General features: G+C 43.3%; 1 protein-coding gene across 1 annotated transcript in view; it reads left to right on the forward strand.

The window, feature by feature from the left end:
* The first annotated feature begins 2,891 nt into the window (after positions 1 to 2,891).
* Positions 2,892 to 26,207, forward strand: part of LOC124997940 — a 42,665-nt gene continuing 19,349 nt past the window's right edge. Inside the window, exons 1-2 of the mRNA XM_047571997.1 lie at positions 2,892 to 3,140; positions 15,822 to 17,357. Coding sequence (XP_047427953.1) covers positions 3,086 to 3,140; positions 15,822 to 17,357 — 1,591 coding nt within the window. The 5' untranslated portion in view covers positions 2,892 to 3,085. The remainder of the gene's footprint in view (positions 3,141 to 15,821; positions 17,358 to 26,207) is intronic.

Raw genomic sequence — 26,207 nt, forward strand, 5'->3', positions numbered from 1 at the left:
GCAGAGGATAGAAAAAATGTTCTGGTCGTCTGTACTGATTTTTTAAATAAAATCATACAAGAAAGCTACACCAATCAGCCACAACATTAAGACCACTGAAGTAAATAGCTCTGACCGTCTTGTGACAATTAAATGTTCTGCTGAAATTTTTTCTGGACCTGACACTCATGTGGACATTACTTAGACATGTATCACACACCTAGCCCAGATCAGGAAACCCCACCACAGACGCACACACACACTAATGGTTTAGGAACAACTCAAAAACCATAAAACCACACACGGTGTTGACCTGGCCTCCAAATCCCTAGGTCCCAAACTGATCAAGTACCTCCACTCAACCCACAGCACCCAAAGGCCCCCACAAAATGATTTATTTCAAACACAAAACCATTAACTTCAAGAGAACGGCCATACCTGCATACCTTTCCTGACATGACTTTTATCTACACCTTCACTGTTGCGGCTCATCAGGGTTTTTAAGTCCATACACGCCTCCCCTCCTGCAAGGACAGCGGGGGTGCAGAGGGGCGTAACAAGTTCAAAACCAAATTCTCCAGTTGCCCATCTCCAAGTAAGCGGGTCAAGGTTATCAAGGTCAATCTGAGTGGAATTCAAGGGATTATCTTAAAATTGTGACAGGTACACATTAATGAGGGCGTTTCCTCCGGCATGTCGGAGTCGGTTTGTTCATGTCGGACCATTTTCCAGAGATCTGACTGCTCCGTTTTCACACAGGCTAAACCCTCTAAGAGCTGACACGACTGGGTTTTTCCCTTCTCAAATGTGCAATTGTGAAGATTTTCTTGCGTGCGCCGTGCCCAGAACATTATTAGGTTAATATGTGAGTAAACACTTACTCGATTCAGTTCATATGTCACACTAGGGGAACAGTCTGGCTCTGAATCTTAGCTCCATGAACGTAACGGTATCTGGAATCAAGTTAGAGAGCTGCTGATTCAACCCCATTTTCACTTTGTCAATAATCCTGTGGGGGGATTAAATAGAGTACATTGTGTTTTGTCAAGTGAGAGTATAGCATTACCTATCCAGTTTACAGCAATCAGGCCATCAACATCTGAGGACCCTATGAACCCATTCACGCTAGTTACCTGGGAGGCTACAGAGGAGCAATAAGAACGTTGATACCCTCATACTTCTCATAGAGGGTTGACGTGGAGATGAGTCTCCTGAACTATACACTCACTTGCGCTTTATTAGGTACACCTGTTCAACTGCTTGTTAGCTCAGCTAGTTAATCAGCTAATCACATAGCTGCAGTTCAACGCATTTAGGCATGTAGAGGAGCTGAAGTTCAAACTGAGCATCAGAATGGGGGATCTACTGGGATTTTCACGCACAACCACCAAACATTTCTGTACCAGTCCAACTTTAATTCTTTTCTGCTTCCATGTGTTCTTCTCCAGGCGTTTGGAAAAAGTGTTAGAACTACCACACAGAAAAGCGTAGCTCGGCCTCTTCCTGTTAGAGACCTGCTCTCCAAACACAAACATTGGCACTCGCGCAACACCTGTCAGCACCGGCTTTCTCCATAACTTGGCACAAGATCTCTCTTTTTTTTCCCACCCAGTTCATAATTCACCTGGGTGGGCACACGAATTTCACCTCGGTCAGAGCAAAGCTGACTTATCTGGCACTAAAATCTATCCGCTTCCTCAGCATTTAACCCATCCAACCCATACCCCGTACACTTACTGTATACAGCTACGTTCTGCACCTGGGCAGCAATTTGAGGGGGGATTAGGTGTCTTGCTCCGGGGCACTTCGGCCCTAGATGTTGACAGGGGGGCTGCTGATTCACAACCCCGCCCACACATTTCTGCCTGTCAGTCAAGCACCTCGTTCAAGTCGACAGTCACAACCCCTCCTAAAAGATGATGCATTTGAAACCATTGCTCCAGTTCTGCTAAGAGTGTAAGTGACTTATATGCTTTACCAGTTTCACCATCTGCTCAGGGGAAAGTGGAAGCAGCATAAGCTGACGGCCCCACTGGCTCCAGTTCCCGTGACGACGTACTTCTTAATACTCAGGCATTTTCCAGAGATCCTACTTCCAGGTTGGTTCCGTGTCGTAGATGTAGCTACAAAAATGATCTGGGTGAAGACATTTTTTAGGGTATATGAAAGGTATGCACTGTATGTTGCAAAGAACTACACCGATCAGCCATAACACTGACATGCGAAGTAAAGAACATGGATCATCTTGTGACAATACAATGTTCTGCATTTGTGTGGATGTTACTCAGACATGTACCACTCACAGAGACCGGACCGGCCACCACAGCAGCATGAAGCCTGACAGAGGCATTCACACAAACGGTTTAGGGAACGACTGACCTTATCTCCAAATTCACTAGATCCCAAACTGATCAAGTGTCTGTGGGATGCACTGGAACAATCCTGATCCACAGAGGCCCCTCCCCCTCAACCCACTGGAGCCAAGGGACCCCACTAAACTGTTGCCAGACACTGCAGGACACCCTCAGGAGGAGTGTTAAGGCATTTCATTCTGACTCAAACTTCCGAAGCAGCACACCGTGACAGGACTTAAAGTGTGTACCAAACTGACAGAACGATAATAATGATATTTGTATTCACAAATAAAGCCTCAGGTTTCAATACAACACATCCCAAAGCTGCAGATTTAGACAACAAAGAATTATTTGTCAGTGTGCAAACTTCAGTTTGTGATAATTCAGAAAAGGTAGGTGGGTGAGGGGGGACATTTGATTGAAGACTTTTTTTTTCCAGGTGTTGCATAAGGCTCCGCCCATCAGCTGCCCGCCCAATGTCCTCGCCCCCTTCGTCTCCCCCCCCACCCCTCCCCGGCTGCAGGGGCTTAGCAGGGGGGATGGGCCACCGACACGCTGAGGCACCGATGGTCTTGGAGCTCGACAGAACGGACAGTGAGGTTACGCACAGAACTTGAGCGCGCAGCCCTCATCGATCCGGACTAGTTTAGCTGGAAAAAAAGAAACAAAAGTTTGAATCATAGTTAATATTTTTTTTTCTTCTTCTCATCTGATCCTGAGCGGCATCTGCGAGAATCTGCACACAAGACAGGATGTCGGATCTTCCCGTGAATGACCACCTAGAAGGGATTTTATCAGATTTTGAAGGTATGCGGGCTGTAATATTGAATTACTTAAGGCTGTTTGGTTGGCACGTAAAAGACAAATGCGAGCTGCAGCTGCAGGCTGTTTTTATTCTTCACTTAAAAGGGGAAAAGTGCACCAAGAGTGGAATATTAATGGTAGCAGAAGTGGATTTAATGTTGTGCAGCAAAACTTTTCATCAGATGTTATAGTGCGTAAAATCACACTGTTGTACTGTTTGTGGTCATTAGGAAAAAAGCCAAATCAGGACTGAGGATTAGCAGTAACTTTTTTATCATTATGATTATTAATATTATTATTATTGTAGCAGATCCAATGAGTAAATTTGCTATTTGTTTAACAATACGTTAACCATTTCTTCTTCTTTTTTTTTGGGTGGTTTGGTGTTTTACAGACTTTTATTTGAGGCTAAAAACTAATCAATCAATTGATGGACAGAATAGATTTTCTTCACCATAGTTCAATCATTAGTTTGTGACTTCTAGTCTGCAAAACTTTTATAGATCGCATTACCATCACTCATGCAGCCCTTCATCAAAAAATGTGGCGCTCCTTGATGAACTGCTTGTTTTTGTTTTGCCATTAGGATAATTACCAGAGCCCGATTTAAAAGAGCATGGGCAGGTCAGAGAGTACACTAATGACACAGTGTAAGCCGTGGAGAGCATGCCCCAAGTGTGCGTGTGTTTGCATGAGGTGTGGTGGTGCTGGTGGAAGTGGTGAGTGGGGCCGTTTAAAGCGTCTCTCATAAGCAGTAAATCGTGCTCGTGAATGAGCTGGCTTCATTTCAAAGACTGATACTGTCTGTAGCCTCCTGGCTGTGATTTTATCATTTCCTTCTTAAGTAAACAAAGGGGCATAAAAAAAAAAAAAAAAAAGGGACAAGTCCAAAACACTTCGCTCGGGCATGTTTATTTGGTTTCAGTTAAAGGAACATAAAAAGTGAAGCAACGACAACATTAAAGAAGAATAAAGGCAGCATTTTACAGCACAAGTCGGCTTTTCATTGGCCAGACTGTGTGAGAGGCTTTTTATGAACAGTTGTTGCTTCAGGGTTTTTTGTGTGTGTGCAACCAAAGGCTCATTTTTACCTTAGATTCCCTGGAGAAGAACCACAGTTTAGAGAGATTAAGACATAAAGTAAATAAGCTACAACTAACAGGATCTTTATTTTTATTAAATTCATTCATAGCTGGGCTAATATACTGTATACGTATGATGAAACAACACCTGATTGACCATAAGTTAAATGTGCATTGTCACGACTGCTTTGAGGCATCTTTCATTAGGTTATCTGCGGCATCAGTATAAACTAACGTAGGGCGACGGTGAAGTGCTGTCGGTTTTCATTTTAGCCCCATGAATAGAAGGGTTGTCTGAAAACCAGCGCATTGCTGCTGTCATATGTTCAGCCAAGTTCAAACCGCATGGAATTAGAAGCTTACAGTCCCTCTCTGTCAGATGTGGAGTACAGTAAATTAAATGTACGAATTCTCCCATTTCAAATTAAGGTGGTGGTTATTTTTTTTGTTCTTGCCTTTGTGTAGATAGGGTGGCAGAAGAACCTCCCGATCACCAACGAAGAGATCTTGACAGTTAAGGGGGTTATTATTTCATAGGTTCTTTACTGAAATCAGATTGTTACGTTCAAAACAAATCAGCGTTCACTCACTGTTGAAAAGAAATGCATTCAAATAAAGAATCCTCCACTAAATCTTTGATCCAGTAGAGACCAAAATGTTTCTGTGATTGTGGCAACTCTATTTTAGTCAATGGGTTAAGTTACAAGAGGGATTAAGTGCAGAATGAGTTAGGTCTCGGTAGTGTACCTAATAAATTGGCAAGTAAAATCAACTGAGCTAATGGCCTAATGAAAACATTAAACAATAAGATTGTCTGATAAGGGCAGGACTGTTTAAAAATCTCTGAAACTATAATATTGGTGTTAACTCGGTCTTATTGTTAATACTTCAGCTAATCAGTATGTGCAAGTGGGATAGGTCAGAATGATTCACATCTACTGACCTTTTTTCTTTCTAAATAACTGTAATGTGAGTCTTGGGAAGTGATAGCGCTAAAGCCGTTTGCCTCCAAAAGCTTCTTAGTCCACTTTCAGAAATGGTGGTAGCAATCTATCTCTGAACGTTTCATAGAGCTCGACTCGCAGCCTGTCCGGGCCTGCCACGTTCCTTGCTTTCAAACAGCACAGACACTCGTATAACTTAGTTATGTGAGCTGGTCAATGCGTTACTCCATCAACATGACTTGAGAATGAAAATGCGAAAAGTTTGTTTGTTAAAGGACATATCTGATGTAGAGATTTACATTTTCCTTCTATGTAGTGTTAATTTACCTAATATTTCCTCATTAGCTTTGCAGTGGGCCGAGGGACAGCAAAAAGCAGAAGAACACGTTGGATTTAAATTGCCACAAAAGCAGTCTTGGTGACTTACTAGGAAAGGAGCTTGTGTTTATGTAGCTTTTCTTATAATAACATCACAGTCTTTTCTTATCACGCACCATTATCTAAACAACTTAACACAGCAAGGAGTGTTCTATCTACGTTGCGGTTGAAAACCAAGTGGTTACCGAGATGTTATCCTTAATTTGATGGAGGAAATGCCTTCTGTATGATTGAGGGCAAATATTACAACAAAGATAATAGAAAATATTGGATTTGAAAAATGCGCATGGGTCAGAGAAAAGCCCCGAGCCAAGTTTGAACCCAGAGCGTTCTGTTAAAAATACATGTTTTAATATAGAGATTGAAAAATTATGACCATGCATAATTCATTGTCAGTGTGTAAACTATGGTGAGGTGAGGTTGCTGGAGATGTTGAACTTAAACACCTTGTATCACATTTTGATCATCATTATAATTCCTAAATAAAGGGTTAGGGTTTATCATTGCAGGCATCAGTCCTCCACGCTATTCTAACCCTAACCCTAACCCTAACCCTGCCATCATCTTTTGAATTTTCAGTGTAATGAATCAAAGGTTGCAGCTGCTCTCAGTTTTAGCCTCTTTGTCACAGAGTTTCTTGGATAAATATGAAAAACCCATAAAAAAGGAACCAAAAATGAAGAAAGCCATTAATTGCTGTAAGTATATCCAGTGAGTCAAAGAGTGAGGGAATGTTAGAATGAACAGATTGTTGTTCCTCAGGGCGATCAGGCATGTCTTCGCAACCTGCAGGGAGAGAACAACAAAAGCTGGCCTTCAGTCATTCTAATGCTTTTTCCACATTCTTCTATTTAGACAGGTGTTGTTCCGTGCCTTTAAACAAATTAGTGTAGCCTTTGGCCACAGACCGCCTATGTAGCAGCTCTTGCTGTTTTGGTCTATATGTCACTTCAAACCAAAGTGTGTCCGCGCCTTCAATCTTGCCAAATAAGTGAAATAAAAGTAAGGATTTGCACACAGATTAATCATGTAAATAATGTCAGGATTATTTTTCAAAGTTACCCATGTGGCGTCCATACAATGTCTGTGTTTGGCCAAAATGTAATGAATCCTGTCGCTGCATTTCAGAAAGTGCAGCAGTTTGTCAGGTTTTTCTGATCAACGCTGAAAAGTGGTGTTAATAATATTCTGCCATGCATGTATGGAAGGACAATAGTCAGGAACGCCTATCAATAACATGTAGTCATGTAAAAATACCTTTAATAATAAACATCTGATCAGGTGTGAGTGAGTGTGCATGAGGTGAATTACAAGCTAACTTACTGTAGATTACCCTTAATTCTGAGAGTATCAATCCGTTTATTGTGTCGTCCTCTGAATGTTCCTGCATCATCCTCTCCTTTATCATCCTTCTTCCCGATTTTTTCCCTTTTCTTATGTGCCCTGATACAGTCCCACACCCATTTCTCTCCCCTTGCTGATAGGTATATCCTGAGAACTGATGCGTTGCTACCAAATCAATGCCAAAATTCTGAAAACATAATAGCATGGAGACAAGTGAAGGTATCACTCGTTCTTTAGGGGCTAATGGTCAAAAAACATGTTGAGTAACTCGGCTTGTAAATGCGTCATCTCAGAAACAACTTGACGAAGTGTTTGCTACAAGGATCAACTAATTATATTTTGGCGGTCAAACCAATGGGAATGCAGCATTTCTGAAAGGCCTTGACGGAATTTCTTCAAATTTTGCCCCTAACCTCCACTTGAACCTGAGGATGAAGCGATTAGATTGTGGGGGGGTCAATGGTATAGGTCAAGTCGCTTTGACCTCATGTCCATCCTGTCCACGTGAAAGTGATATTCCAGGAATGTGGTGACGGAATTACTCCAAATTTGGCTCAATCATCCACTTTGACTCAAGGGCGAAGTCACAAATCGGGCAGTTTGAAAGGTCAAAAGTCGAGACCACTGCTACTTAAAAAAACACCTTTTTTGACCATAAATCATTTGATATCTTAGAAGTGGTTTGATAGTGTTCCATCAGATTTTTCACAAATATTCACTTCACTCGTGGATGGAATGATTAGACATTGGTGGCCAAAGGTCAGTAAGATCTTCTAGTTCTGCCCATTGTTCCCTATCAAGAATTGGGGATTTATTGGTACCAACTTTTTGATATTGAGGTATCTCTAATTATTGGTCTTTATCTTTCTTTTATTTCCTCCCTTCTCCTCCTCCAATCTACCTTTCTTCCTACTTTTAGAATACAGAGTCACTTTCTCTCCAACTCATCTGACAATTTAATCTGATTGAAATAAGTGTGCAGCACAAGTTCACACCTGTCAGGCCTAAGTCTTTAGAGTTGGCACCCTATGAATTGTGTGAACTGATGTGTGTACCTCAGCACCAGAATAATGTGTACCAGTAATGCATTTTGGGACGTGGGAGATTAGAGGAGATCATGGAGGGCCAGGAGCTGCCCTTCTCTGCTCTGTCACCTACTGGTACTGCACTCCAGCAGGTCATGAACCAAGCAAAGATTAGAGAGGGTCCCATGACTTACTGACCCAGTGATCCCCTCCCTTATTTCCCCATACCAGAGACAAACTTATGTTGTAGAGACAAACCAAACCACATTGTCCTGAATAGAAATCTATGGGAAAATTCCTTTACGCCAAAGAAGATGGTTGTATGACACATGGTCCCTCCCCCTAAAGTGTGTACTTTGTACCAGCCAAGCTGTGAAACATGAAGACAATTGTGTTGCTGCTCGGATGGAAGTGCATGGGTGACTTTCACAACAGTGAGATGCAACTACGTTTCTATCTTTTCTTGGCTTACTCTGTCCATAATGTCATTTAGGACGGTGCTGATCATGTAGCATAAATAAAGGTGGTGTTTTTTTAACTGTGCACGTTCCAAGTAGATTTGACTGGTGATTCTCCATATGTAGTTTATAAATCCATCCCCTCACCATTCATTCAGACAGGGGGCTTGGTCTTGTTAGCCTGAACTCACTGCCCAGAGTCTTTACCAAGATGGCTACAGAGACTTGCCTGTAAGGACTTTGCCCCCCACCTCACAAAACACACACACCCACTGAATTCTTGTTGTTTTTTCTCATGACAAATGGTACTCTATGAAAAACACACTTCTGCTTCCCTCTGACATTCCAGCCTGCATTAAAGCAGTGGAGCACAGCAGCCTAAGGACACACCAGTCGGTCTACGTTTTCTGTTCAGTAGCGCAAACAGAAGTTCCATTTTCAGTGAAGAGTAACAGAGAACCGTGCACGTTGTAATGCGCGTTAAGGCAGGTGCCATAGCATGTTGCACGCACGCTGACCCACAAACCAGCGTGAGCCCATTATGCAGCAAAGTACACAAACACTGCTTAATGCGTCTTTGCCGTCAAACCATTCTTCCACAATGGCTAAGAATTTGGCAGAACATCAGTGCTATCTGCCTACCATTCAGACATGTCTGGAGTTGTTGGGCTCTTAGACACATATTTTTAATCAACCGGTGAAAATGGAAATAAAACCATTAACAGGGGGAATATAAAAAAATACAATTTGAGAATTATAGTTTTGTATGACCAATGGTCCCAGATGTGTTCAGTTATAAATAAACTGCAACCACTTTTTTTTTTTTTTTTTGTCTAGGTGTCCCTCAAGCAATTGTAAGTTATCTGACATTTTGCACGTGTCTCAAGCTGAACCCAAAATAGAATATTTTTGTGAATGGGTCAATGAATCCTGTGTCATATGTCTATATGTAATCGCCTTGGTGATGATAGTGTGGATATCAGAAGAGCTCATGATAAAAATTTAAAGGTTCATTCAAAATCCTGGTGCAAAACCTATAGTCAAAATACTGACATACCATAACTACCCATAGTGATCATAACGTATTAGACTCCCCAACACTTACTCACACCAAAAATGACAAGAGGTCACAATCGTATGACCAGCTTGCAGGTTAAGATAAGATAACATAATCCTTTAATTGGGGTTAGGGTTAGGGTTACCATTGCAGCATTAGGTGTTTGGAAGGTGGCTTTTTTTAACACCGACATAAAAAATAATAAATTCTGCTGCTCTATTTTGAAAATCACGAGAATGGCATACGCCAACAATAGCACAGTTTTTTTGCCATAGAAATGCGGCCAACAAAATGACTTTGAGCTTTTCAGCTACTGGGAGAGTTTTAAGGGGTTAAGATGTTAGTTCCGTCCATCAGAGGGAACAGCTGGGATTATCTTTACAATGAAAACTGTCTGTATTGAGGTGTGCGGAGTTTGTGAGGATCATTCAGGACCTGTTTCTTCAGGAGGTCAGGTTTCCATTGAGTTTTCCCAAATGCTTTTGTCTTGTACAAAGCAAAGTTAATTCATTATTGCCTGTGTGTCAGTGGGGGTTTCATAATTGAAACTGATGGGATCTGCTGGGGGTAACTGGTAACATTTAGACATGTCTGTACTCTGTTCTCACATCCTCTGAGGAATCGTGACATGCTCACAGTTAAACTTTGGACACACTGTGTCTTTAATTGACTCCAGCTTCTGTCTAATAGTTTTTCAGGCAACAGGTGCTTATGAGGCAAATAGTAGCCAGACATCTGAAATGCCGTGATGTAAGAGCTCTCTTTTTCTTCTGCGTGTGTGTTTGCATGGTTATGAGGCCTGGCACTGTGTTATTTTCGGCATTACAACATTGCAAACGGCTGTTAGGAATGTGTCTTCCAGATGTGCTTTTTAGTAAGTGGAAGTTGTTTTAATGTGTTTGTGTGTGAATGTATATGCGCAGCGTGCTTGTGTTGCTGTGACATAAACACAGTTTACACAGTCACTGTATCCCTGTAAAGCGAAATCACTAGAGTTTAAGTTGAAGGCATAGTTTAAGGTTAGGATAGGGTTAGTATTATGTTAAGGCTATCTCAGGTTGTTGAGTTTTGGGGTATGTCTCCATGAGAATTCAAAGTAATTTTCTTTGAAGTGAAACTCACACTGTGCATGTGTAAATGCAGTATTGTATCAGTCTTTCTGCAAATTACCTAGCCCCCAAAATTGCAAGGAATGTGGTGGTGGTGGTGTGTGTGGGTCGGTGGGGGTGGGTCTGACAAGCCCAGACTCAGCATCCCCTCGTTGTGTGTCCACAGGGCAGGCTGGGCCTCCCATCCTCCCAATGTTTCCTGGTTCACTGGTCACTAATGCCAAAGGATAATTAATTGATTGGTGGAAAACATGAACGCGGTGTCTTCAACTCCTGCTTGTTTTGCTGCTGGAACAGCTTCCTGCTTAGCAGATACATTGCGTCAGACATCGCTGCAACGGCTAACAAGAACAACATGTGGGAATTTGACAGCAGAGATATAGCTAAAAAGTCAGAGAAATGACAAAAGAGGAATAATGGTTCTGAAAACAACTTCTGGCTGGTAAAGTACCGGCAAACCCCAGTGGGGTGTATAATATTTGCACAATAACAACTTCATTTAATGTGGCTTGTCCCTGTAATCACTTATTTCTGATATTCCATGTTGTCCAGGACAGAGGTCACACAAACACACTCGCAGTGTCAGTTTCCCCTTTCCCTTTTACAGGAATGTGATCTTGACCAGCTGAGTTGGTGGCCAGTTGTTCCATGTTTTCTTTTTTTTGACATCCTGGAATGTTTTGCAACAGCGTCACTACTCAATAAGCTGTACCAGAGAAGAGCTCATGAATGTCAGGACTACAACCTTTGAAAGTTTATTACCAACTTTAGTTGTCACCTCTGCAAAAGTATTGGACGTTCTGGTCAAAGGTGCCCCTGTCTCTGAACAAACAGCGAAACAGCAGGAGAGACGGGAACTCGCCAGTGTGCTTGTGTGTCTCTGTTGATGTGGGTCTTGCACGTCATCACGGAGAATATTTCTCTCTAATGTGCATCCACTGATCAGAACACTAGATGAACTTGGGCAGGTAGAGGGAAGAGCAGAGACTTTCCTTTATCTCCTGTTTTGTGTGGGCTATGCACTGAAACCAGACTCTGCTCTGCGGCTGGCAGGTGTCCAACTTGTCGAGGTTGGTTGCCACACAGAACTTTGGGGCAACACAAAAGGTGGAAGAATCTGTTTTTGCATCAACAGAGGCTGCAGGTTCAGCAGCACAGTCGTCCTCTGCTGCACTCTGTCTGTGTCTCTTACGCTGGTCAGTTTTTATGGGCACTCGTGACTTTGTAGTAGTCGTAGCCTTTGGCCGTGCTGCACGGCCGGACTCCTCAGCAATGCTGAAGAAAGCGTGCTGGAAAAGTTGTCATATTTCCATCACTTTCAGTCTGAGCTGGAGCCAACAAATGTCTGCGATCACTGCAGAGTGATTTGACTCATGAATAAATGCCAGTTGGACCCTTTCCGGCTGAGGACAAAAACCAGATGTCCAATGTGCAAGCTGCTCAAGGGACAGAACCCCGGAAAGCATGGAGGCAGTGTGGAACCTCTTTGGCTAGTAACCATTTCCATGTCTTCTGGGCTTGTCCAAAAATCCAGCCATACTGGAGAGCGGTGGCACCTGAGATTAACAAAATAATGGGGGTGAAGCTGGATTTCTCTTTTGTTACTTTACATCTTGGTAAAATATCTGAAACAGTCAAAGATAAATACTTACTGAGGGTACTTTAGGCAAGCAGTAGAACCCACAAAAGGTTGCAAATCGACCCCCCAAAACTGGATCAGTGGCGTGGGATTGTAAAAGAAATCTATAGTATGGAGAAACTTACCTTTGTTTTAAGACTTGAATTGGAGAAACGTACTGAACTCTGGGAAAAATGGATCCTATATGCATGCTGTACTGAAAAGTATGACGCAATACCATGATGCACGTGTAAAACGCACTGCACAAAGGCCGTGCTCTCCATTTTTGAAGCACTGTGCTAATCATCTGTATTGACAAATACACCCTTCACTGGCTACATGCTATGTGCCAAACCACTTCAAGACCTCCACGGTCATCCCTGAGCCAGCCAGTGCCATAGGCCATATTGACTATAGACGCATCACCGTGACCCTCATGGTTATTAAGTCATTACAGCCCTTTGTGTGGTTCCACCTCAGCGCCATCACAGACACTCTTCTCGATCCTCCACAGTTTGCGTACAGAGCAAACAGGTTTGTGGATAATTGTCGTCTTCTACTTCATCGTCCAACATTGGTCTATGTGCATGATACCTATAATAGATAATAAACAGATAGCAAGGAAGGTACCTGCATATCCATCTTTAGGGGTAAATATACTGTATTAACCATACCTGTCTGCTTTAGGACTTTCAGACTAATCCGATTAATAACACCACTTCTAACCTTGCAACTGTGCATGGGACATTTGGCTCTGGACAAGAAGAAATAGCATTATGACTTACACAGAAGTGCAATGCACACTTTTAGAGGAAAATGCAGCATTAAAGAGGAAGTACAAAGCAGGGCAGTGCAAACATGAAATATGGCAGGGTATCAACACCTACACTGACACAAACACGACCTTTCCCTGCGACATGACCTAGAGCGGCCATAAAGATGCATCAGACGCGAGCGCCCGCGCACCCTTTCCCAGAGTGAGTTCCGCGCGCTCCGACGTGCGCTTGCGCGTGCACGAGGGAGACACGGAGAGTTCAGGCATCTCGCTTTATCAGATGACACATTGTGTAATAAAAGAGGAATTAGGGTCCACGCAAATGTGGGAACAGAAGGAGTGGAGTCAATGTACACAATTGGCGCACACACACACAGGTAGACCAGAGCAGATCGCAGTGATTATTTTTCCAGCGTTTGACAGGGTGCCAGCAATTACCTGATACCAGGACTCCTTATCTTTTTTTATGAAGGGCAGGTTCATACTTGTAACCTCAGTGAACCTCGCCATGTCCTAACATGCACAGACACACACGCCCCTCCCCAGCCTGCCTGGAGCCTACAGAGGCTTTTGAGCCATTAGCTGCTCAGTTAGGAACTATGCTGGTGTGTGATTTAAGGCTGGGCTGCCACTAATGAGTATTTTGATCATATTTTTCTAAACTGTATACTCCTTGCCTTAAGGGACAGACAGTAACCACTCAGACAAAATTCACTGAAAATGTGCTTGGCTGCATGGAAAATGGGCCCATTTAACTTTCACAGACAGGATGTGGATGCGTCCCTTTAAACAAAGACGGCGCAGACGCAATATAAGACCCACTAAACACACAGCGAGCTCTATGGATGTGGGTATGTTTGCGAGTGTGCCACTGGATGAATCGGAGAGTGAACATCTAAATCATATCAGGAGTCTTGTAATTGTAATATGGTTATATGGTTAGGGAGCATTTTTGCAGGCTTGATATGTGCATTTCTTGGCCAGTCTCACCCCAGAAAAGACATAAAATGGTGCAAAAAGGAATACGACCTAGAGAATACATGCAATGCCAAGTAGGAGAAGGGGAGATTAGACTAGAAATGTACGAATGATTAATTGTGCACCAGAAGTGACAGAGAAAACTGGCAGGGGTAACACAAAGGTGTGAAATAAAACAAGCTGCAACACACGAAGAAACTCATCTTTCATAGTAAAATGAGAAATAATTACTACAGTCCGTCAAAACCGTGACACCTTTTTGCTTTGAGCATGCACTCGAGCTGTCACGGCCTCGTCAAGGTGTGTGAAGCCTGATGGGATGTTATCCCAGGATAATTTGACAGTGTTCCAAGTCATCTGATGGATTTTGACATGGCGCTGTCTGCATGTGAATGTGGCAAATCTGTAGGTGTGGGTCAAGGTCTTGGTAGCGCGCTAATCTGTTGCTTCGAAGCTGTTGTAGTGGTTTTTAAATAAATTGTCCAATCGTTACCGTCATCTCTTGACTTCAGCTGCATTTCTAATTTGCTGCTTGGGCTGTAAACAGCGAATGGTGCGTGGAATGTTGCCGTCTTGGCCTGGATATCTGTTATCTGCTGTCTGTTATCCTGATATCTGCAGGCCTCACCGGAAGCCTCAAAACACTGGCCATTGACCCTAGAGGCTTAGTCATCAGATGTTGGCTAATCGGTTCCCAGATTAGGGAATGCTTGGCTTTCTCAGACTTTTAGTGTTCCATGAATATTCAGTGGGGTTGAGGTCAAATGACTGTGGTCTAAAGCCTCCTACACTTGTTTTTGCTAAAGAACACTCCTTGTTCATAAAGCTGTTCTTGCAAATCTCATGGGCTCACTATCCTTAGCATGCCTCTGAAGAGTCAGGATTTAGTAGATTCAAATTACTTTTTTAATTCTCGGTAACCAAATCTCGGTTCAGTAATTTTCTGCGGTCGCTTTTTGAGTGACTTGATCGTCCTCTGGAAGCAAGTGATTGGGTTCGCACGAAACATTTTAGAATGCTATGCGCTGCTCTTAGTCAGCTTACACAGGATTTGAAGCTAAGAAAGACACTCTTTGCTTAGAATAACAAGTGGACTTCTGACATTTTCTGCAGACATGTGACAAGACAGCGCATACAAGAATGGCTGCAAGTTGATTTCCTTCAATAAGCGACTGATGGTGATCAAATGCGTCCGAGCGTCATCTTAACATATGCTTCGCTCAAAGGAATATATAGAAAGGAACTTTACACAGTCAGGAAATAATGTCGATAGCAGCTGCAGATGACACGTGATAAGATACTAAGGGATAAGGATACTAATATAACTAATAGTTTCACTGTGGTACTAATTATATGCCCCTCCTCCTGCAACCCACCCACTCATTCTCATGGCGGGTCATATTGCAGTAGTTGTTTTTTTGTAACACTAAACCCCTCAGGATGCTCTGACTCCAGCACCGACCTCAATCCAGCTTTTGTGCTGACAGGACCAAGGTTGCATGTGTGAGTGTGTGTGTGTGCGCTCAACAGTGGAAGGGGACACTGTTCCCATACAAAGACAAGTGGATACGAACATCCAGAATAAGGAGCCGAAAAAGAGATCTTTACTATGAACTTCTGAGGAGAGCCACAGGCATATTCATGTACTGCAAAGCATGTAATCTGTGCACACATCAAGGAAACTGTCATCCAGGTTGTTGGTTTATCCTAGTGCGGCACCACCTTGTTCACACCACACATCCAATGTTATTGATATAACGGATACCACTTTTTTATATATATAAATGATGTTATCTAACCGATCTTGTACGATGTACCATATGTTGAATTTATTTTCTTTTGGACGTGACCTCTATTAGACTGGTGAGACGTTTTAATAATGGCTTGTATGCTGTGTGCTTGTTTCCCATCTGCAGCACTGAAGAGATCTTTCGACGCTGAAGATGTGGATGACATACCATCTTTCTCCCCTGCCTCCCCCGTCTCCACCCCCATATCCCCCTCTTCCTGCCATTACTTCCTCAACAAAGCTGGTGAGGAGCAGGGAGGGGGCAGCCAGTCTCCTACTTTTGCCTTCAATAACAACAACAACAGCCTGGGCTCTGCAGCCCACTCCCATAGCCGCCTGAGTTCCAATGTCCTCCCGGCGCTCAAGTCTCGTCCTGTACTCGGCAGCCTGTCTTTTAACCGAGGAAGCATTAACAAGCCAGTCATTCACAACAATGGCTCCTCAGTGACCAGAGCTGCTTCCTTTCAGAGTAGGCTAAATCCCAACAATTGCTCCGTGTTGTCTGGTCCAGGGAGTGACTACGACAGCCTTCACAGTTCCACATCCAGCTTGGAGTGCTCTGTCGGGGGGGTATATACCCTGCCTCTTGCCAAACCAAAGTCATATCACAGCCCTCAGCCTCAGGGGGAGTACCATGGAACCCAGCCCCAACTCCCACAACATAACCAAGAAGCAAAACTGAAGAAGTTCTCCTCCCATGGGAGTGTTTTCAACTCTGAGATTAACCAAAAGCAGGGGATGATGGGTGTCCGGGAGCCTCGTGGGGTGAACCATGGGTCCATGTCCATTCTCGACTTCCAAAGTCCTGATGAAAGAGTAGGAATATCGAGTATGCAAAGAGGTGGCAGTGAAGGCAGGATGGCTCCAGGTGTGAAGTATGTTGATGCTAACGCAAACTGGAATGGCCATCTTAATAATGCCAGTTCATTTGGGGAGGTGGGCTACAGCAAAACACATTGCCAAGAGCAAGGGCCAAGGATCCTCAAGTCTCCCCAGCCCCAGCCCAAGGCCAAAGAAACTCCACGTCTCAACAAGTTTCCCCTGGATCTAGACAACTTGGTAAGCAGCACCTCAACCACTTTCCCCACCGAGGCTAGAGGAGGATCCATGAAACCCACTCCCCCAAAGCCTCCTCCAAGAAGCTCAGGAAGCCTCCATCACCACATTGGCCCTCCATCCAGCGCAGCAAGCCCTTCAGCATCTCTCAGCAGCCTTGACAGTTCTTCCGACACACCCTCCCACCCCTACCCCCAATCCTTTGTACAGTACTCCCGATCTTCTCCAACTCACTCACAAGGCTCCATCTCCATCTCAGACATGCGTTGTTCCGTTGTACCCCTTTCTCCATCCCAGAACGTCCAGTTGGATATTCTGCCGGGGCCCCAAGTTGTCCAGGTGGGCCCCAGCCTGCCTAGCCCTTCGAGCTCTTCCAGCGCCTCCAGCCCGAGAGCTGTTGGATCTTTGGAAGAGGGCATAGGCGATGCCAGAGATAGCGTAAGCTTAATCTTACAGAGGATTGCCTCTTTCTCTTCACCCGGCGTCGCTGATAGCAACCCAGCAAGCGTTGCGCAATACCCCACCGTCCAGAGCAACGGTGGGTTGTCAGACCACGCCCAGACCACGCCCAGGCCTGCAAGGAGACAGGAGAAGAAGCAACAGGAGGGTAAGATAGTGTTTTAGCAATTTTCAGAAATGAATAACCCATATGATTTGATATACATTCATCTGTGGCTCATGAGACAATGTCAAAGGCAGGGAGAGATTTTGGATGGTGGGTGAATAAGTAACGTAAAAGTGAAGTGTAGTACTGCACTCTATCCAAAACTGAACAAAATCAAGGCAGAGATTACATTTAGCACATTAAAATAAACTAGAGGGAAATCTCGTTAATTATTTATCTGTGAGAAAGTAGGACGCATAAATAACGCTGATCATCGTTGGGATTCGCGATTCACATCATTTACCGCATGTGTGTGTGTATTTAACAAATGATGACAGGGGACTTCCTGCTTTTTCCATTGTTTTCATGCAAATGCAAAAAAGTCAAGGTTAGCAGAGAAGTTTACCAGTAATAGTTTCCACATGCTAATCAAACACATATCCCTTCAGTGGCCTCAGCAGCAGCTGGTCTCATTTCTTAGAATTTATTAGACAGTTCCAATACAGAACAAACATTTATTCTAGCATATGCATGCACATGTTGTATGTCTTTAAAAGAGGCTTTAAAGCTGCTCCTGTCCACCTCCTGTCAGCTGGACTTTTGGTCACATTTGCTAATGTTTAATGTTTTATTGTGTACTTGGAAATGGTATCATACATCTGGTAGCTAGTCAACTGTGTGTTCATTTTACTTCCCAAGCCAGTGCTCTTTGGTGTTTGCGCATGAAAAGATGAATAAGAGATATATTTTAAAGGGCTATGTGAATGTGGCCATGCAGAAATGTGTAGTATTCCATCCGTGAACCTACAAAATCTCAGCCTGATGGGCTGCATGGTCTGAGGTCTCACTTAAATCTGAGCCGAAGAGACGCCAGGATGTTTACGGAAGAATCTTGTCAAGTGAAGATTCAAAACACGTGTTTGAGTGTTTTTACAAACAGGCGCATCTGTTTGAAGACACCTGTGGGGATTTTCCTCTCGTCTCCTCCATTCCCTCCATCATGGAATTAGTCCAATTCCTTTGAGATGAAAAATATCCAGCTATCAGATCCGGAGAACTTTAATTAATCCCCACGGGAAGAGATTCTTTGAAACAGTTGTTCAAGAGCATGGAAGCTGTAAACTTTTCAGTGAACTCCAAATTATACCTTGCGGGGGGGGGGTTGGGGTTGGAGGGGTGGTGGGGGGGTTGTCCAGTATCTCACAGTCACAGATTGTATTACATCACATGTGGTTGCCGGTTTAGCCGAGTAGGAAATGTAAACAGCATCCAAAATTGCTTGAGAAAACCTCCTGGGCATGTAATGGGGATCTAGCCCCACAACTAAGAGTTCATGTCTGGGCTGGAGATGCCTTCCTTCACAGTTATGTGACCAAAGGGAAGTCATTTGTTAGTATGCCACTCCCAGATTTATGTCTGTCCGTCTACACCAGCCATCACAGGTAATGATGGGATTTGCAGGAGTTTTCTTGTAGCCATGTCTCAGGGGATAAACAAAACACTACAGTCACAGACGTCCCCTTAATTCCTCATGAGGATTGTTATCTCTTCTGAATCTCTGTCCAGCACATCTCACATTCCTCATTGTGGTGTGCGGATACAGGTTTTACTTGGAAGGGATACGTGGATTGAGACGTCTCGGTTTGATTTAGGTTTAAAGAAGGCATGCACACTATCAAAGGTGTAGTAGCAGCCATAATTGGCATTGCTTCATTTGTACTGCAGGGATCAGTCGACTAATGTTAAAATGAATACATCCACACACGTACTCTGGACATTGGACTCTCTTCTGTGTTCCAAATAACTCCTCTTCAGAGTGTAGCTTTAATCAGAGCTTTGGCCCCAGGTTTCCTCAGAACACACAACATGTTGTAAATTGCAGGTTGATGTGCAGTAATGGGTGTTTACAGTAAAAATTATTGTCCCGCTCTATCCTGTGCTTTGCTCGGATGGTTTGTTTCCCATAAAAAGCATCAAAACAGAAGAGTCGCCGTGGAGCCTATTATCCTATTCTCTTCCTGTGGTCTTAGGATATAGTCAGTCAATAGAGGAAGCTGTAGAAGTAGCTTCTCGAGTTCTGCTGTACTATCCTGCAACCAAACTGTAGGAATCGAACCCATGACGCAGTGAGGAATTTATGCATAACAACCACAAACAGCTAAGACTGGACCGTTGCACGTGTGCACGTCAGGACACGCCTCAGCTATTGAGGGGTTTTATTGTGGGAATGTCCAACAATAGATGTCTTCAGGCCTGGATTCTTATCAGATGTTGCTCAAATGAGTTCTGCACAGCCTACGCGATCCTGTCCAAGGGTCCTGACCTAGCTTTAGTCGGCCACAATGGACGGTCTTGTTGTGCGTCGTCCGATTTTTCAGCTGTCTTTGGGTCCAGCCCAGGTCCCTTTTACCCTAGTTAAGGTACAAGGTTCTGTATATTGACACAGTGAGCGGTTGGTCAGTCCGGTGCCTCCTTGGCTTTGATTATTATTTCTGCTTGTTTCGTCTGAAACCATTTTTAGCTGAATTTTAAATACTCGAACCGGCAGCAGAATAAATGTCAACCGCTGAACTTTACTTTGGGACATGTAAAGATAGCATGTGAGTAGGCGAAGGGAGGAGGAGGAAATGTGGAGTGGTGATACGATTCCTGTTATTCTCGAAGGTCTGAACCCCAGACTCCCAGTATGAATAGGGTTTTCTTTTTACAGAGTTTCTCATGATCTGGTTTGTTTTTAAGTGGATTTAGGTTTACGTAATTAATGTTTTTGACATCTGACATCAATTTTTTATTCATTTTTTTGCCAAGTCTGGGATGTAAAGATCTCAGAAAGACACAGAGAAATTAGATTTTCATCGGATGCAAGGGAGAGACCCTCCAAAGAGGCAACAAAGGGGCAAGAATGGATGTGAAGGAGTTCTAGATGTTTTTCACAACAAGTGAAAGTCTCAATGTGCCAAAGCCAAATTGCTTCATGTTTCAGATTCTGCTCACATGATGAGGTTGTTGCATGCAAAGAAGCAGGTCCAGATAAGACTGAACACATCTTTCAAACTTAATTAGCATTAGAAACCGTACCACTTACTGTCAGGTTTATAATTTAATGCGGCCCACATGTGCAAGTGCCGTAGTCAATATTGTTGACTTGGCGTAGCCTGAGATGGCCAGCGAGGATAAAACGACAGCAGCTTGCTTTTCTAGGAGCAACACAAGTTAGGAGCAAGTGACACAATCGGCAAAATGTAAATAATGGTTGGCGACAAAGTGTGGAACGCTGATTTACAGACAAAACTGCCCGAAAGGAAATGGCAAAACTAAGTTTTGATGAGGGATCCCCCTTTTTGTGTCTCTGTTTCAGCCTCCTACTTTTTCCTTCCCATTTGCTCAGTTTAGAACCCTGTTTCCTGCCCAGTTGTTTGGTTCAAGGCCCTGAAATGTGTTTCCTGTACCAGATAAGATTAGCACACCCTGGATGTTTTTGACTCGTTATACGAACACCCAAAACACACACACACATGCATGCACATAGGATGAAATGGCGTCGAAGAAATGTTTGAACGTGAAAACATGACCCTTGCAGAAGCGAGGGTGGGTCAAAACGACCTCCCTCAGAAGGACACGCCGACGAAACAGAGTAATTATTTTTAGCTACGTTAACAGTAAATAGGCTTTAATGGTGGCTTAACTTTTTGAGGGCACGGACGAGCGCAAAGGAAAATGAAAAAGTCAGGAAGGATGACTGACTGGCCACGGCAGGTCAAAGGTGAGGTAGCGGGGGAAACGTGACATGAGAAGCAGGGAGAGTACAAAGCACCGTACATCAGCAGTTTGGATAAGAGGCTTTTAAAGGGCAGGACATCTTCAAAACACAGCTGTGGCCGTGAGTCATGCAGGTCGATGTGTGCACATGTGTCAGCGCGGAATAACAGCAGCTTTAGCCTCTCCGAGACTGAATATAAATCAAATAATTACGTGCGCACTGTCATTTTGACATCTCGTATAAATCGATGGAATAATACTGCGTGTATTCAGCCTGAGTCTAAACTGAGCCTGCGTGGAGGCTGCGAGGCGGTTAACCGAATGATCGAGCGGATTCGCGGACATCTGTTTTTGCTAGTTGCGCGGCAGGTGTGTGATGTCTGCGAGACGGCAGAGCGCCGTCTAGTTTGTCTATAATTAGCCGCCCTGCCATGCACACGAGGCAGATCGAGCCACATGCTAAAATCGTACCGCCTTTTAGGATGTGCTTTTTAACAGAAACAAACTCACATTTGCCCATTCAGTCAGGTCTCGTTGTGTACGCTGCGCACGGCCGAACAGATGTGGCATCTCCAGCGTTTTTGAGGGCGCTTCGTACCTAAAGCGCTTGTGTTTCGAAGCAAAAAGCAGCACTTAGAGGATCCGTCTGGTTTTAAAAGCGGTGGCGCCGCCGTGCCTTTTCTCCATCCATTTGGGTTGGTTTTTAAATGTAAATATTTGTAGGTTTTTCAGCTGAAATGTGTGTGCGAGCGTGTTAGGGTCTTTTTTTCTTATGTATTTATTTTTTTTCCTGCGGGCATGGGGCCACACACTACACCATTTAACTTCCCATCAACAGGAAGCGGTAATGCCTCGAGTGCCACTCCGAGCAAAGAATTAAAGCCTGACTCATCTTTAATAGGCCCCTCTGTCTCCAGTGTGTTTGCAGTCTTTAATAGATGCTGTGTGTGTGGTTATCAGGACGCCGATGCTCACAGTGAGAAGTGCGGGGATTGTGAACAGATAACTCATGATTTCATTAAAAAAACAAAACAAATTCCATGTAAAATGAAATCTGCAATAACGTGTGCAAAAAATTACACAATCCTAAGAGTTTGTGCAACTTTGCCCACAGTAAATTTGCACAAAAATGCTTCTTTGGATCCAGTTGCATGAAAATATTTAGTGTATTGCATGAATTATTGGTTGCATTTGTAGTTTTATATTTTATTTAATTCCTTTTTCTTCTTGAAACAACACTTTTATCCAAATGTCTGATGAAAAAAAGGATAGAAAACAAAATCCTGAGGACTTATTTAGTGTAAAGATGCAAAATTCCAAACTAATAATGAGCCTTTCAATGCACTGACTTCTCTGCTCTGGCCCAGTACCAGAATATTCTGTGGGAAAAAGACAAAGGAGGAACTTTACACTGAAAAATGTTACCTTTGGAAAATGCTCCTTTTGATATTCGATACGTACAGATCCTCTCCAGCATCATCAGTTGATCCCGAGGGCCATCCTCTCCACGTCGCAGGCGGCCTGATAAACAGCCACAGTTTATCAGACTTCAAACAGCTCCCTCTGGAGCCACAAAAGGCTTCATACAACTCAACTTTTTTTTTCTTTCTTCTAAACAGGGAGTTGTGTAAACACGTGTGAACAGACTGTGCGGTTCAAAAGGCAGCGCTTGGGCGCATCTTGTCCTAATCACAGAGTAGGAATAAAAAGATGTCTGTGTTTTATTCAGAAATAAGAAAGGAAAAAGGAAAAGAAGAGAAAAGGAAGTGGTGTGGCCTATAGGAGGAGATGCCACTGAACACAAGGACAGAAAACCAGGTTTCTGAATGTACTATGAATGGCTAGTAAGTTATTCATCGGATCACTTGAACAGTGTTTACTCACCTCTAAGTCATTGTCTCGGTCTGACATCGACCCGGGGCCTGTTACATAAAGCTCGCAAAGAAAAAGGAAGTCCAACACTTGACTTGAATGAACCTGGCACATCAGTCAGGGGCGAAGTGTCTCCGTGCAAGGTCAATTGGAGTTCAGGCAATCGGAGTAATCCGACACAGGTTCAAGTAGTTAAGGCAACTGTGTGTGCGCAAGCTATTTTGAAGAGGCCGATGGAATCCGGTGAGGAAAGAGCAGAGAGAGATGTTCATAGCTGCAAAAATATTATTAAAAATCCATAAAGTATTACATTATGTACAGACAAATTAAATCTTAGACACAATGCGTTCAGAGGGTCAAGAAGAAGTGTCGAACTGCAGCTGCGTGAACCTCCTCGTAGGCAGACGGCCAGTGACATGTGATGGCACCCACCTGTCTCTCGAGATTTAAATGAATGAATTCTATAAATATTAGTAAATTAGCTCCAGAGACTAAAACCACTGATGGTACCAAGCTGTAAATGTTTATTTCTGCTGTAAAGTTGAGCGTTTCAGCTCCAGTTCTTATGGGGACTGACTCTGTTTTGGATCCACCCTCTAGTGGCCATTCTGGGAACTGTTTGCAGTTGTTGTTTTTTTTTATGACCTATAAGGTGAAGCACAAAAACATTTAATGTGAAACATTTCAGCCATGTTTTTTAATTTCGCATCCAGATATGTATATATGAACCGATCAAGCATAACATTATGACCGCAGGAGACAGGAGAAATAAATAAAATTAACCTTTATCTCGTAATAATTCAGTGTTCTGAAGGGAAACGTGCGGACCTGGCATACGTGCGGACATGTACCGCCCACCCAGACTAGACCCCCCACCCCATAGGCTGACATAGATACACACTCAAAAACAGTTTAAAAGAAAAAAAAAAACAACGTGAAAACATATCACAAGGTGTTGACCTGTCTATCTGTGGGATGATCCACAGAGGCCCTTCCAATCAATACATAGGACCCAAAGGCCCCTCCCACTAATAATATTATGTTTCCAGACACAACAGCAGACGGCCCATGTTCATTCCCTGATGAATCACAACTGTTTTGGAGGCACAAGGGATATTAAGAAGAGCATTAGGAAGTTGGTCATAATGTTATGCCTGATCGATGTAGACTAAATTGACACGTCACTTGAACTAGATTATATAAATCATTTATTTTAAGTATTTATTTACACTAATTATATGTCTGATATTGGCTAGTATTATTATTATTATTGCTGGAGATAAGAAAGTCAAATACTGTGGTAGATCATCAGAGAGGGAGTGGCAGCGTCGTCGCTTTCCTGTAAAGTCAGTGTCACAGGAACTGACTCCTTACACAACAGATCACAGTCAGTCTCATTAGTTTCAAGCAGTAGGAAAAAAAAAAAAAAGTTTTGAGCAAATAAGCACTATCAAAACCCTCAACCAGCTCAGCAACCGACAGCCGGAAAACAAACCTTAATATAGATGGATAGATGACTTTATTTCAGTGATTTACCAAAACGGAGCGGATTATTAAGTGACACACGTGACAAATTAACACTAATAATGGTGTGTGGGTAAATAGGTCGGCGACGGGTTGTGGACGATAAATTCTTGAGCTGGTGATTTCAGCTGATTTAAGCGTAGAATAAAACCCCATAGAAGTATTATAATCACCATCTATCTTACAGTGTGTTTTTTGACACAGTTATCCAGGCAGCAGAGGATTTAACCAGGAAACCATTTCCTCCACGCACTCACACACACACACACACCAGGAAATGCATCATCTTCTGACACATGCTCTTACACACAACGCCACACCCCTCCACACTCTGGCAGCAATGCTACATCCTGCCCAGTTGCATGTGTGTCAGCGCAGACGGCTGTGCCTCAACGCCAGGTAAAGAACGTCTCCCTCTCTCCCTCTCTCCCTCTCTCTCTCCGTCTGTCTGTCTGTCTCGGTCCTTCCTGCATTCCGCCCCCTTTTTTTTAAAGAGCTTTTAATTAGCCTCGCGTTACGGGGCCTGCGTTTTTCTTTCACATGTGCTGCTCCGGCTGCTTCTTTACGCTGTTACCGTGAAGCGCGTCTGAAGGTTGGCACTCCAGGAGCTGGACATGTACAAACTGGTCTGCAGGCTTGTTAACTGCGACTGTGTTGTTTTTTTTGTTTTGTTTTTTCTTTTTCCTTTAGAGCAGGAAACATAATTATAATCACAAGTGATAGACAGGAGCGGCGAAGGAGAGTATGTGTGGGACGGAAGAGATTTTCCCTAACTTTTTGTTATGATGGGGATTGCTGTTTTTATGGTGTTTATGATTGAATGTCAGTTAATTATTAACGCAGATAAGCTGTTATTTGCTTTTGAGGGCGCAACACTTTCATGCCTGATATTGAACGTGCGGTTGTCTATTGTCACCATAATAACATGTAACTGCATGCAGGGTTTCTGACATCATAACTGCTTGGGAAGCTGATCCCAGTCTGAACGAGGCTGCACGTCGGGGCGATTTGGGTTTCACAAACGGCGACAAGACAAACACCTATTTGACGGTTTAAAAAAAAACATTTGCATAGCCTAGATTTTTTTTTTCCCACTACGGGCCGATATGTAAATTTGAGTTTTAGTTTCAGTTCAGTCTCCTTTTCGAGCAGTCGGTTGATTTTTATCATAGCTACTGACAGATGGCAATTTGGCACGTCGTTCATTCATTCACAGCCCGAGCTAGTTTTATCACAGCCATCATGATATACTTATTTATTTACTTCATTATCCACATGCTCTTTTTGCTGTATGACCTAGGCCAAGGACTCAAATCAAAGCAGTAGATCGTAGGTTATTAATATTAGTAGTAGTGGTAGTAATGCTATCATAAATTAATGATGTTTCCCCAGCTGCTGTTGCCGTGGCGACGAACCTTCAGTCTATACTATGCCTGTACACGTGTGCAGCGCTTTTACAAAAGTCTTAACAGGTTAACCAGATCTACCTCAAATTTAATCATGAAATGCTTTGTTCGACACCTTGACGAAGCCTCATTGTGAATCTCGTGACTTTTTATGGGACATTGTTGACGTGACGGCGCGGCAAATTTAGATGCACTGCTGTAAAATGCTAAAAAAAAATATCTTGACACAGCGACATCTAGTGGCAGGAAAGTTAGGCTTTTGTTCCCAGCGTCGGCTTATATCCAACATTGT

This window comes from Mugil cephalus, chromosome 20, assembly GCF_022458985.1.
Source record: "Mugil cephalus isolate CIBA_MC_2020 chromosome 20, CIBA_Mcephalus_1.1, whole genome shotgun sequence".
Classification (NCBI taxonomy): domain Eukaryota; kingdom Metazoa; phylum Chordata; class Actinopteri; order Mugiliformes; family Mugilidae; genus Mugil; species Mugil cephalus.